This window comes from Pieris napi, chromosome 7 (genome assembly GCF_905475465.1).
Source record: "Pieris napi chromosome 7, ilPieNapi1.2, whole genome shotgun sequence".
Lineage (NCBI taxonomy): Eukaryota > Metazoa > Arthropoda > Insecta > Lepidoptera > Pieridae > Pieris > Pieris napi.
In genome coordinates, this window is record NC_062240.1 from 4,446,163 (window position 1) to 4,460,799 (window position 14,637).

Sequence of the window (14,637 nt, forward strand, 5' to 3'; positions counted from 1 at the left end):
TTTGCCGGATCAGCTAGTAACTATGTATTATTTTACATTTAGGTTTTTAGTTCTTGTGTAGGTTCCCTAGGGACTTATATGTCTCACTGAAGCGGGGTTGGGAGACATCACATCCACCTCTTTGTTTGTATAATGTATATATCAACGACCCATTTGTCAAATTGAAGTTTCACGGTCTCAAGGTCAACCCATTTAACGACTTCGATCATCGTGACGAAACAAAATTCCAACGCAAGCGACCAATTCAAATAATCTCGGAAGTCGCATGCAAAGTCATTCGTAATGGATAAAAAAATAGCTGATAAATATGACAGTATTGTTGGTGACGTCATGTACTTAATACCTCATGCTTATGTTTCGAATTTTAAATTTTATTTGGCAGATGAAGTATTTGATTTGATTTAAATTAAAAGTTTAACAATAACGACAATTTTGAATTTGGAACATTTAGATTGTAACATCTTTCAGAAACTAACTACCCTCACAACAGATATTCATTCATGTTTTTGCTTTTATAAAATATTTATAGTATGGAGGTTGGCAGCTCCATAACTTTCATAAAAACCTGTGATTTTGTCATGATAGCGTTTTTGTTTGAGCCCATTTCATATAAATCAAAATTTACTTAATGTACACTTTTTACATCATAAAAATACTTTTACCTACTTAAATATGTATTATAAAAAAGTTTTATTTATTAAACAAAATATAAAAATTGTATTATAATAAATTAAACACTTGATATCGATTTGAACGATGTTTGAATTTACTCTATTTAGAAAATACTAAATTGTCTTTAAATTATTTAAACAATAATGTACGTAACATTTAATAAATTAATACTCTATTACGAAACGGCAATAAATCGCAGTCTTTACTTTACAAACGGCCTTACGAAGTTTTGTATCCGTCATATCTATCGATATACCTATATATACCAATATATCGAGCTCGTCTATCTTATTGAGTTTATTAATAGAAGAGTAGCAGTCGTGTGACACTGTCGTGTAGTGCTTATGATAAACTGATTGTACAAATTACAATTGGCCAATCTGTGGTATACGTGAATTAAGTCGCATATATAATTGAAGTAAGTAGAAATCTGAAGTACACTATCCATTTATAAATATAAAATTGAATCAAGCTTTGCTTATATATCTATAGTTATAGTTACTTATATTAAGTTATTAACTAAACAATGCGGATAATAATTAGTAGGCTTACTGTCATTTAAATCATTAACAAGTATCAGCAGCAGTCATATTACCAATATTTAAAATGTGTGAGTTTGAATGTTTTCTTAATATGGCATTTTTTACGAAGTTTACGCCTAGCTGATGAAACTAAAATTAAATGAGTGTTATGCTTAGGACAATCGGTACACTTCTCTAAATATAATTAACTGAATACCAACTCAATGATTTATTAATATTAAAGTTTCCTTGTTGATATATTTATTCAATAATTATTTATTAACGTTTTTAATTGCAAAATATACGTCGGTAAACTCTTATATATAATGAAAAACATTCTGATATTATGAAAAGGTATCCAAATGTGATGACAGTTCACCTAAATTATGGCAACATATTCCACAAATATGAAAGAGACACTATAATAAAGATTGAGTACTACAGTGAATCTTATTAGTTAAGTGTAAATTATTATTATTATATATTATTTATTATTAGTTAAGTGGATATTAAAACAAATTAATCAGAACATAATCTAATAATAATTTTCTAGTACAGACAAAAAAGTAATAGATACATTTATCTCGATTTTGCATTTCGTAATAATATTCCTTTTCGCGCCGAAAACAGATACATTACCGCGCATGCACCAAAGCATATATATGTGAACATTGTAATTTGCTGTAGGGTGACATAGATATATTCGTATGACTTAGACAAGACAGAACCCAATCGTAACATAGTCTATTCCTCTTATGTATAAAAACTAAATAAGTTTATTTAAAGTAAACACAATACTTACTTTAAGTGAGAATCACGGCGTTAATCCAATTAGAAAATAATAAAGAAGTCTTCATGTCAAAAATAGTTTATCAAAATCAAGATCATACATATGTACAATCTCCGCGATAAGCGATTTTTATATTTTATTTTCTTGAAGGCAGAAAACTTCTATAGAACTTGAGCATGTGCATTTGCTTTAGATTATCCGGTTACTACACATTAAAGTAAAACTTCTTTAACGAATCTAAAATATTATATATTCATTTATAGATGCCTTTTAAAAGAAATTGGGATGAATCATGTCCTCGAGTTTGGGATAAATGGGAGGCTAACGGCCAGGAGTGGGTTGTCCAGGACTTGGACCCGAAAGACGACGAAGAGGCACTTGACATTTTAGTGGGACATCTTTGTACTGATGAAATTCTTTGCTCCTTAAGTAGTAAGTCATATGTAATTTAGTATAGAGGAGTTTTACTTTCTAATTTCTAGATTTTTCTATAAAAAATGAATCAAAGTTAACTTGAGTCGATAAAATAAATTAATCCGGTCAGATATCTTTTTGCCCTCTTAAAGTTCTCATTGCCGACTTAGTGGCTTGCGCAGAAGGATGAAATGAACTCGGGGTTCAATTCCAGCAAAACAATAATTGTATATACTTGCCTTAAGAATGACCAATGTTGACACAGAAATGTGTCATCTAGACCAGTCATTATAGACATTCGAAATCGAAAATTTGATAATAATTCCAAAGTTTTCAAACTTCGGTCAAGTGAATGGTACATTGGGACGACAATAAATCTCATTTTGCAACCTTGTCCGCAGTCCGGAACATTGTTAAAATTGCAATTAAATTAATTTTTGCTGTATGGTTGTGAAAAAAATTCCAAAAGTTCTGCAAACTTGGGGAAGTTTTCGATATAATATTTCATATCACGTATAAAATTTGCAACCAACCTAAGTGTACGGAACATTTTTTGTTATTTATTTTATTTTCGATATATCTGTCAAATTTGCAGAACTTTTGGAACGTTTTCCTTCAGTTTAATAAAGAAAAACATTAATTTTTAATAACAAAAAATGTTCCGTACACTTAAATTGGTTGCAAATTTGACACGTGATGTAAAATAATATATTTAACACCACTCCAACTTTGCAGAACTTTTGGAATTTTGGTCTCAAGAACTGAGCAAATTATCATTTATTGCATTTTTAACAATGTTCCGGACCGCAGAGCAGGTTGCAAAATTTTATAGTTTGTTTTAATACCACTCCCGACCTTCATCAAAATTTGAAAACTTTTGGAATTATAATGAATTAATTGTCTTGACTGACTGGACTAATCCCCTCCATTGGATTTGAGAGGGCGTGTGAACTTTTTCACACAGTAAACATCTTAGTTAATACAACGCTTAATTTCTTATTTGAATACTGTTGAATCACAGTTTTGTACAAAAAAATTGTTTTGTGAAAAAATTTCGTTGATTGAACACAGAGATTACGGAAGATGCAGAAAGTGTCGAAGGTATAAGGAAGTTCTGGGCGCTCTGTATTGCGCAGAGGATGTGTCCTGCGCTCTACACCTGGGTAGATGGTAAGAAGACCCTGGTAGCTTTAAACGTGTGCGCCGTCATGTCTTCTGGTGATACTTTTCCAGATGTTGAGGTTAGTAGGTAACATAAAAATTGTACAGGCTAAGTAATTGTTAATATCGTTTTTATTGTTCATCTTAATAAGTATCATTCGCCAGCGTCTTTCGACATCAATCTTGAAGGGGTAAATACTGAAATTATAAATGAAACGTTGCTACAAAACTCTTTTTACACCTTTGTTATGAGATAACTAGCTTGGCGATATTTATAGAAATCGACGCAAGTCGCTTTACATAACTTTCAAAATTTATTTTTGTATTAGTAGTTTAGATACTAAATTATTATTTTTATTTCACTTTGTCCTACAAGATTATGCCACATTCAAAAACTAATACAAAGACAAAAGTACATTTGTGATACATCAAAATTAAGTAGTTCATCCATTTTTAAAGTTCTATTTAAACGATTATCTTCTGTTTTATTTCGGTTATTGACATGTGATAGATTTTAATTAGTCAGTGTTTTAAACAGGCTCATTTTAATCTGGCTTTACAAAAATTATATAGCATACATATTCTTTTATAATTTTTACAATATTTAAAACGTATAATAGGGGCTTTCAAGGGGGTATACAAGAACCGGTGTGGTCAATCGACTTCCATAATTTTACAGATCTGAAAAATAAGCTATAAATTACAGTGCCTACACACTTCTATTTTTATTTATCTATCTATCTATCGTTAGACCATATTTTTTTAGTCTAAATATTTTCGGGTTGTGATGTTTTATCAATACGTATTATGACCAGACTATGACATATCGAACAAACATATACAATAAAACTCAGCTACGGTATCTAGATTTAAGTCGAATTGAAGTATATAAAAAGCCAAAGATAAAAATACTAAAAAGAAACTTCGTCTCTGTAACGTAAGCTGTATACTTTTTATCTTATTACCCTAGTATTTAAATCTACAACGCTAAACGCCTTATATAAACTTCAGTTTGAGTTTCTCTAGTAAATCAACAAGATAAAATAGCACATTTTCCCTAGTATTCATCCCTATAACAACACTACTATGAAGAGTTTGGATGTATAAATTTCCAAGACTTTATTTGCTTGCTTAAATAGTGAAATCTTGTTTTGTTTTCACTTTATGTAAGTGCGTGGTTCAATTCTCTGCTGATTTCTAAGCGTTTGTTACTTTATTATAACATTTAGATTCAATTTGTCTCGTGCAATTCTTATTTATGATTATTTTGAATAAAATATGAATAAATACATTGTGATTATGATTTCATGACAATATTACGGCTGTATTTGAACTACCTATTATCCGTTAGCAAGTTAATAATAATTTTATTTTCTTTTTCAGATCAAAGGTGAGAAATGGAAAAACGTGTATAAAGGGCTTGTGTTCTTGGAAATCAAGAGAGATCCACACAAATACCTGGGACTGGATTTACTGTTACATGCATTTGGGCTTGTTGTAAAGAGAGAATACAGAGGACATAGACTTGGTGCCAAATTGTTGAATGCGAGGTAACATTCTCTTAAATTTAGCTTAGACTAATTAATTCTGATTCCTGCGTCTACAACGCTTTAAAGAAACTACTACATAATTTTACAAACTTTGCGTTAATTGATATAGCAATTCAATATAGAACTATCAGTTTAATTGTGAAAGTATAGAAAAATATATAAATATTTTTAAAATAATATTTTAAAAATTGTTTATTTAAAATTGTAAAAAAATCAATAAAAATTGTAATTGTTAAACAAATATTTATTAGATTTTGTTTAATCAATTTGATTTCTTTCCTGGTGCCAAATTACAGGAAAAATTCGAAATATACTTATAATATGTGTGTGTATAATAAGAATGTAATTAATATTGAAATAGTACCTAATACATTAAATATTTATCTTTAACTATATTTATAATATCAATAGCAACATTGGCCATAGCATTCTGATCTTGTTGCAATTTAATTATATCAATTAAATGACCGCCACATTGTATGACAAAAACTGCAGTTATAATTTTATCTTATTTTTACTGAAAATATAATGTACTTCTTACATATTCATTGTAATAATTAGAGTATACTTAAACTTAAGACCAATATATAATTAATTTTTTTTATTGATTAATATTGGTTTTGTACAGATACGTGATCAGACTTCTGCGACTCATTGATTTGTGGTTCTAATCTGTGCCCGTTATCAAGGCGACCCTCAAAGTTTTCCAAAGCACATGCATATTAGGTCAAAACTAGCTTCGAATCTGTGAGATTAAAAAAATAGCATAAACGAGTAAAATAGATCAAAAGCCAATCTCAATGATAAGATCAAAATTCCTCAAGTACAAAAATTACTTTCCAGCAATTGAATTTTAAGTAACAATTTATTCTGGTGTGATTAATTAAAAATATTTTCAGAGAGCCACTATCAAAAGCAAATGGGATCAAAGGTACTACGACGGTATTTACGGTTCAACCATCACAGAAATTGGCGGCTAGATGTGGCTTCGAAACTATTAGCGAAGCATCCTGGAAGGAACTGGCTGATTCAGGATTAGACTATCCCCCTGAAACTGATAAATTTATTAAACTTATGGTTAAGCGATATGACTAAGCAATTTGTTTATAATATATTAGCGCTTAGTATGCATTTATAAAGGTCCCTAAACTAAGGTCAAGACCGAATTTAAACTGTTTTTGGGTTAAGGGAAGCTGTTCAAAACGAAATATCTAAGTTGTAAATCAAGATATCCACAAAGAAAATAATATTGTCCCTAAACAAAATGTTATTTACTATTTAATTAGTTTTAGCAAAATATTTATTGACATTCAAGATTCATCATCTTTTCAAGGTTTCCAGATTAGTTCTGTGCCTTTTCAGATGATTGATATATTTTATCATTCTACGATAGTTAATAACTTTTATTGCCTTGAATATAAATTTTATTTAACAATTGATTTTTTATTTGGTCAGAATTTCTATTAAAATAATTTAAATTCCAATTCGACTTAGGGTCCTTCAAGAAAAGAGCGTACCAATCCTTAAAAGGACCAACGCACTCGCGAGCCCTCTGGCATTGAGAATTTCCATAGTCGACGTAACATCAGGTTAGGCTCCAGCTCGTTTGAAGGACCCTAAGTAGAATTGATTCGGAAATACTTCAGTGGCCACCTAGTTCCACGTAGAAGTGGTGCGCGGCAGAAACTGCCTTAAACAACGCTTAGTTGTGGAACATGAATGATCGACAATGAAAATTATCTAGAAACTCAATGAGGAAAACCAAAATTTTTATAAAATAAACTTTATTACAATCTAAGTCTAAATTCGGGAAGACAGTGTTCGTTAGAATCAGGCAGTGTCTCGTCCGAGAGGTACGCGCTCAGTAGTACACACACACACAGGAATACGTTTAGAAACGAGCCACCTCGCGTCCCGATCGGAAAGCGGATACCTTTTAATATCCGCAAAGCACGCAGTCACAGTTTCATCTGCGTACGGTGGTCTGCAAATAAAATAGAAAATCTTTGATTTGTATTATCAAAACTTCTTTAACGATGCCACTCAACGACACGTCGGGTTATGAAAATGTAATAAATCGCGTCCTTCAACGTAACCTTTTTAGGAAAACTCCTAGTTTGATGAAAAAATATTTCAAAAATGTGTAGCATTCGGGGACTGCCGCGGTAAAGCTATTGCATAGCATTGTTTTATCAACTTATGTAGTTATAATTATTTATTTATGCAGTATTTTTATTCTTTGATATTGATTCAAGTTTTTTTTAATATTAATTCCATAATCTACCACTGTACCAGACTCAGACTAACACGCCTATATAGTCTATCTCACTCTAACGCGTACCGCTTGCACCCGATGTGAGACGTCACGTTACGTCATCGTGTGTTAGGTTATTTTCGTTACGGAATTTCTTGATTCGGTCTCCACGCTCAAGGCCCGCGATAGAAGCTATGCAATAGCTTAATAATGAAGTGTGGAGTTTACACGAAACTACCTTTTGGAAGGGGCAACTAGAATCATCTTTGACTGACAGATACTAAACTGTAATAACTAACTTTTTACAATTTTAGCTCAAGTTTAGGTTACCTAGGGCTTATTCGACCTTATATGTTTCACTGAATAAGGCTGAAGAAGGCTTCATATCAACCTCTTTGTTTGTTAACTGTATATATATATCAATGACGCATTGATCAAATTAAAGTTTCTCAAGGTCGACCCAATTAACGACTTCGATCATCGTGACGAAACAAAATTCCAACGCAAGCGACCAATTGAAATAATCTCGGATGTCCCATGCAAAGTCATAGATAATAATCTATATATATAAAAATGAAACCCGTTTTCCGTTGTCACGACATCACATGAAAACGGCTCGACCGATTTGTCTGATTTTTTTTTGTTGTTTGTAATTGTCAGGAGAAGGTTCTGATAAAAGAAAAAAATAAAAAAATTGCGCGGAAAATTAGAAAATTCAAGAATACTACACCAAAAAGTTCGAATTGTATGGTACAATTCGAACTTTTTGGTGTAACCTTATGGCGTTTGACATAACACAACATGACAGAATGCGTGCTGCAAATATCGTCAGAGGATGTAAGAAAAATGAATATCGTTCAAAATAAATGCTTCGATCCGAGTTATTATAGTGATAATATAATAATATGCGAGCCAGAAAAACAAACAAAGAATGTTGTATAACATAAAGCATTAGAATAATAAATACTTTGTTTCTGAAATATTTTTTAATTCATTATACCAATTTGAAATCAATATTCATAGTTAAGACAGGACAACGTCTGTCGGGTCCGCTAGTAGATAATAAAATAGCTGATAAATTTTCGAATATTGCTGGTGCGTCAAGTACTTATGCCTCATGCTTATCTCTCATGGTTCGAATTTTAAATTGTATTTTGCAACCCCATGAAGTACTTGATCTCGTTTTATATTAAAAGTTTAACAATAACGATAATTTTGAATTTGGAACATTTAGTTTCTAACATCTTTCAGATACTAACTACTAGCACAACACACAGATTCAACAGAAGAAAACAATAATGTACGTAAAAAAGAGTTTCTAGGGGATATGGGGACATACAATACCACTTAACAACATTTAATAAATTCTCTGTTACGAAACGGCAATAAATCGTAGTGTTTCGTTTACAAACGGCCTTACGGAGTTTTGTATCTGTTGTAGGTCTTATCTAGCGATACACCTAAATATATCTATATATCGAGCCCTGTCTGTCTTATTGAGTGGATAAAGAGTAGAGTGGCAGTCGCGTGATAAAGTGATTTTACGAATTGCAATAATTCAATCTGTGGTATCACGTGAATTAAGTCGCATAGGTATATAATTTGAAGTAAGTAGAAGCACCATCATTCATAAATATAAGAAAAATTTAATCAAGCTTTGCTTATATGTATGTATATATATTTTATGAAGTTAAGATTATTAATTAAATTAATAGTTGTGTAATAATATAGCCTTTATATTCCGAAACTCTGTGATCTACGCTACAGTATATCTCGGAGTTCGGTGTGCCTCTTGGCAAACGCCTTATTTCTACTGTTCTCTATCCTTTGCGACTCTTCTCCAGTTGTGGCCTAGATTCAGGAGTTCTTAAAGTCCCGGTATTGAACGATACTAGTTTGTTATGAAATCATATAATATAACAGCTATATATATATATATATTTAAAGTAAATTTTTAGTTCACACAATACTTACTTTAATTGAGAATCACGGCGTTAAGCCAATTAGACAATAACAAAGAAGTCTTCATGCCAAAAATAGTTTATCGAAATCAAGATCATACCAGATATTATGTACAATCTCCGCGATAAGCGATTTTTATATTTTATTTTCTTGAAGGCGGAAAACTTCTATAGAGCTTGAGCAGGTGCATTTGCTTTAGATTATCCGGTTACTACACATTTAAGTAAAACTTCTTTAACGAATCTAAAATATTATATATTAATTTATAGATGCCTTTTAAAAGAAATTGGGATGAATCATGTCCTCGAGTTTGGGATAAATGGGAGGCTAACGGCCAGGAGTGGGTTGTCCAGGACTTGGACCCGAAAGACGATGAAGAGGCAGTTGATATTTTAGTGGGACATCTTTGTACTGATGAAATTCTTTGCTCCTTAAGCAGTAAGTTCTAGATTTTTCTATAAAAAATGAATCAAAGTTAACTTGAGTCGATAAAATAAATTAATCAGGTCAGATAATATCTTTTTGCCCTCTTAAAAATCTCGTTACCGACGCAGTGGCTAAGTGGTAATTGTAACGGTATACTTGCCTTAAGAATGACCAATGATGACACAGAAATGTGTCGGCCCTCGGTAGCTTTCGAAAGGGTGTGTGAACTATTTAACACAGTAAACGTTGTAGTAGGTAGTTAAGGGGGCGTCCATAAATTACGTGAGGTGTTTTTTTAAATTTTCTGTACCTCCCTCCCCCCCTGGTGAGATGTCGTGAGATTTTATTCAACCCCCTCCCCCAACCCCCAATCTCACGTGAGATTTTTCAAAATTTGGGTTTCTTACGTAAACGCGTTGGATTGTTATTGTAAAAAGAAAAAAATTTGCTTCTTGCTTTTATTTACGACTAAAACAAAATAAGTGAAATGTTGAGAGTTTAGGTATTGAGTTAGCGGCAAGTTGCAGAGATGGCCTTTAGGGTTTCCGAATTTTTTTTTCAATCAGAAAAAAAATTGCGTGATATTTGCCGAGACCCCCCCTCTCTCCATCGTAAGATTAAATGAGATTTGACTCGACCCCCTCCCCCCCTTAAACACCTCACGTTATTTATGGACGCCCCCTAAGACAAAGTTATATTACTTTCTTATTTGGAAAATGTTAATTTACAGTTTTGTACAAAAAAAAATGTTGTGTTTAAGATTAAGTTATTGATAATTTTTGTCTAATCAACAGAGATTTCGGAAGATGCAGAAAGTATCGAGGGCTTAAGGAAGTTCTGGGCCCTCTGTATTGCGCAGAGGATGTGTCCTGCGATCTACACCTGGGTAGATGGTAAGAAGACCCTGGTAGGTTTAAACGTGTGCGCCGTTATGACTTCTGGTGATACTTTTCCAGGTGTTGAGGTTAGTAGGTATTATAAAAATATTGTTAATATTGTTTTTATTGTTCATCTTATAGTTTCATTCGCCAGGATGTTTCGACATCAATCTTAAAGGAGTAGTATTACTGAAATTATCAATGAAACCTTTTTGCAAGTTGATACAAAAGTCTTGTTTTTTGCAAGATCTGGCATGGCATTCTGTTTTCGATGATTCACGATATATATATATTCTTATGTTATGTACGTTAATACCTTTGTTAATAAGATAACTGGCATGATGATATTTATAGAAATCGACACAAGAAGCTGAACAAAACTTATTGTTTAATTTATTGTTTATTAGTAGTTTAGATATATTATTTTATTTTTTCCTACAAGATAATGCCACACTCACAAACTAATACTTAGACTAAAGTACTAGTTATACGTATACATTTTTTTACTGTTAATATTTTAGGGTTGTGATTTTTTATCAATACGCATTATGGCCAGACACATTTCTATGACATATTGAACTAACCACCTAGGTATAACATTAAAATATGCGACTAACTCCGATACGAAAGCGGCATCTAGATTGAAGTCGACTTTGAATCTATTTAAAGCCAAAGATAAAAGGAATCTTTATCTTCTTTATTATACTTTTTATCTTATTACCCTATGGTAATGCATAAAGCGTTGAAGATTTAAATACTATTATTTAAATCTTCAACGCTAAACACCTTATACAAACTTCAGTTTGAGTTTCACAAAGTAAATCAACAAGATTAAATAGCACATTTTCACTAGTTCATCCCTATAACAACACTACTATGAAGAGTTTGGATGTACAAATTTCCAAGACTTTATTTACTTGCTTGAATAGTGAAATCTTGTTTTGTTCTCACTTTATGTAACTGCGTAGTTCAATTTCCAGCTGATGCCTAAGCGTTTGTAACTTTCTATTTATTAAATTTTGTTAAAATATGTCGAGTGCCATTATTTTTAATAAACTTATATAATTCTACATAGTTATTTATGTATTATTTATTTATTTTATTCCATATCATTATTCTACCTTTACAGTTATTATCTACTAATTCGATAGAACGACACAATAATTATACCCACACCAATTAACCTAGATAAAAAACATTAATAAAAATATATTTATATAAGTACCTAAATCTTATAACTAATAATATAAGAAGCAACTGTTGTATCTTCTAGCAAATATGTCTATATCAACTATAAAATAAATTCTATACCAACACGAATAAATATATTTTGATTGCGATTTTGTGACAACAACTACCTATTATTATCCGTTAGCAATAAGTAAGCGTTAATAATTTTTTTTTTCTTTTTCAGATCAAAGCTGAGAAATGGAAGAACGTGCATAACGGGCTAGGGTACGTGGAAATCAAGCGAGATCCACATAAATACTTGGGACTGGATTTACTGTTACATGCGTTTGGGCTTGTTGTGAAAAGAGAATACAGAGGACATAGGCTTGGAGCCAAATTGTTGGCTGCTAGGTAACTTTCTCAAAAAACTTGAAAATTATTTATAAATGGTTATTTATTTTTTAAATTGTCTCTATTTATTAGATATTTTCAAAATCTATTTTGATTTCTTTCCTGCTGCCAAATTATAGTAATCATTCTAAATATACCTAGATAACGTAGTACTTTAGATAACTAAGGATAGGATGTGTGTACAAAAATCTAACCAATAAATAAATATAAATACATTAAATATTAATTTTACTACATTTAGCGACGAATGTCAATAGCAACATTACCCATAGCACTGACCTCGTTGCAATTTAATTATATTAATTAAATGACCGCCATGTTGTATGATAATATATATAATAATCGCCAGTTATAATTTTATCTTATCTTTACTGAAAATTTTTTTAAAGTACTTCTCACTGTTACCACAATATTTGTTTTCAAGTCATACATTTGAAGTTAAAATTCGATAAGTACCTATTATAGAAATATTTATTTTGGGATTTTCAGTGTCAGACTATTAATAATGTGTCACATATTCAGTGTTGATTAATATTGGTTTTGTACAGATACGTGATTAGGGAGCGTTCAAGTATTACGTAACGAATTGGGGGGGGGGGGGTCGTTTTGTAAAACGTTACGACGCGGGGCGGGGATTGAATTACGCGTTATTGTTAATATTATTTCCGACTATCCAGTACTTTACACCACATAATGGTAACTTTTAGGTATAAAGAGTCACTAGGTGGTCACGAAACGGTTTACTATACTTGAGTACAGAAAAACGTTACGGCGCGTTACATGGGGGGAGTAAAATATGACCTATTTTACTCGTTTATATTATTTTTTCTGGCCAATCTCAATGATAAGATCAAAATTCCTCAAGTACAAATATAACTTTATCAGCAATAAATTTTTAAGTCACAATTTCATGTGTGATTAATTAAAAATATTTTCAGAGAGCCACTATCAAAAGCAAATGGGATCAAAGGTACTACGACGGTATTTACGGTTCAAGCATCACAGAAATTGGCGGCTAGCTGTGGCTTCGAAACTATTTGCGAAGCATCCTGGAAGGACCTGGCTGATTCAGGATTAGACTATCCTCCTGAACCTAATAAATTTATTAAACTTATGGTTAAGCGATATGACTAACTTTAGTATAACCATAGATTTTACCGGATAGAACTGGATTAGCTATACATTAGCGCTAAGTGTGCATTTATTAAGGTCACTAAACTAAGGTCCGAATTACCTTAAGCTGTTTTTGGGGTAAGGGAAGCCAGTACACAGCTGTTCAAAACTAAATATCTAAGTTGTAAATCATATTCCACATAAAACCATATTGCCCGTAACAAAAAGTTATTTATTTTTTAAGTAGTTTTATCAATATATTTAATGACACACGAATTCAACATATATATTATATATTGTCTTTTCAAGGTCTCCAGATTAGTTCTGTGCTTTTTCAGATGATTGATATATTTTCTACGATAAGAAGTATTATTTCTTATACACAATAGTTGATAAATTTTATTGTCTTGAATAAACATTTTATTTAACAATTTAGTTTTATTTGGTCAGAAGGTCCTGTCCTTCGGGTCCTTCAAGAAAAGAGCGTACCAATACTTAAAAGGACCAACGCACTCGCGAGCCCTCTGGCATTGAGAATTTCCATAGTCGACACAACATCAGGTTAGGCTCCAGCTCGTTTGAAGGACCCTAAGTAGAATTGATTCGGAAATACTTCAGTGGCCAGCTGGTTCCCCATAGCAGTGGTGCGCGGCAAAAACTGCCTTAAATAACGCTTAGGCCCTTTCTCCACTGCGCCGGTCCGGCGTCGGATACCGGAATGAGTCATGAGAAAAATATCGGAAGTTCGGATTGCGCTTCTCCACTATATCCGTTCCGACAATAATCTATACTTGTATATTTATCATGCAATACCTATATTAACTAAAACCCATATACTTTATTATATTAATAAAACGTTCTAAATTCTGAATATTTTATTGCCCTGGCAAGTTTATTATTTTTTGTATATTGTCTATCTTAAAATATTACTTAATAAATAGTTCACTAATACTATGGTATAAAAATATAAATAAATAGCAACATAATTTGGTTTGGTCCAGGTTATCCAGATTCTTTCAAATTAAACAAACTATAAATAAACCTGTGAATAATAATTTATAACCTCTTGGATACTTGAATATACTTTGACCGATAAAACACCGCGTTCCGATCTAGCAACTTATCGGATCGTTAAAAACCGGATGCCGGAGTAGTGGAGAAGTATGTAAGTAAGTGAGTTGTTGCTGTTGTGAGTTTCTAAATCGGATCGGTAATTAACGTTTGCCGGACCGGAGAAGTGGAGAAACGGCCTTAGTTGTGGAACATTAATGATCGACAATGAAAATTATCTGGAAAATCAATAAGTAAAATCACA

The 14,637-nt window shown here is 31.9% G+C and overlaps 2 protein-coding genes across 3 annotated transcripts; both read left to right on the top strand.

Moving 5' to 3' along the window:
• Positions 1–954: 954 nt before the first annotated feature.
• On the top strand, positions 955–6,540 carry LOC125051422. The gene is made up of 5 exons (XM_047651719.1): positions 955–1,090; positions 2,247–2,415; positions 3,469–3,638; positions 4,942–5,108; positions 6,008–6,540. Exons 2-5 carry the CDS (start codon positions 2,247–2,249, stop codon positions 6,201–6,203), a joined length of 702 nt encoding a protein of 233 aa, XP_047507675.1. The 5' UTR covers positions 955–1,090; the 3' UTR covers positions 6,204–6,540.
• Positions 6,541–8,856: 2,316 nt separating this feature from the next.
• LOC125051423 lies at positions 8,857–13,753 on the top strand. Of its 2 annotated transcripts, none has more exons than XM_047651722.1 (5): positions 8,857–8,955; positions 9,594–9,762; positions 10,545–10,714; positions 12,043–12,209; positions 13,148–13,753. In XM_047651722.1, exons 2-5 carry the CDS (start codon positions 9,594–9,596, stop codon positions 13,341–13,343), a joined length of 702 nt encoding a protein of 233 aa, XP_047507678.1. In that variant the 5' UTR covers positions 8,857–8,955; the 3' UTR covers positions 13,344–13,753. The 2 variants fall into 2 exon arrangements, with proteins under 2 accessions (XP_047507678.1, XP_047507677.1); XM_047651721.1 differs by having other exon boundaries at positions 8,858–8,969.
• Positions 13,754–14,637: the final 884 nt, after the last annotated feature.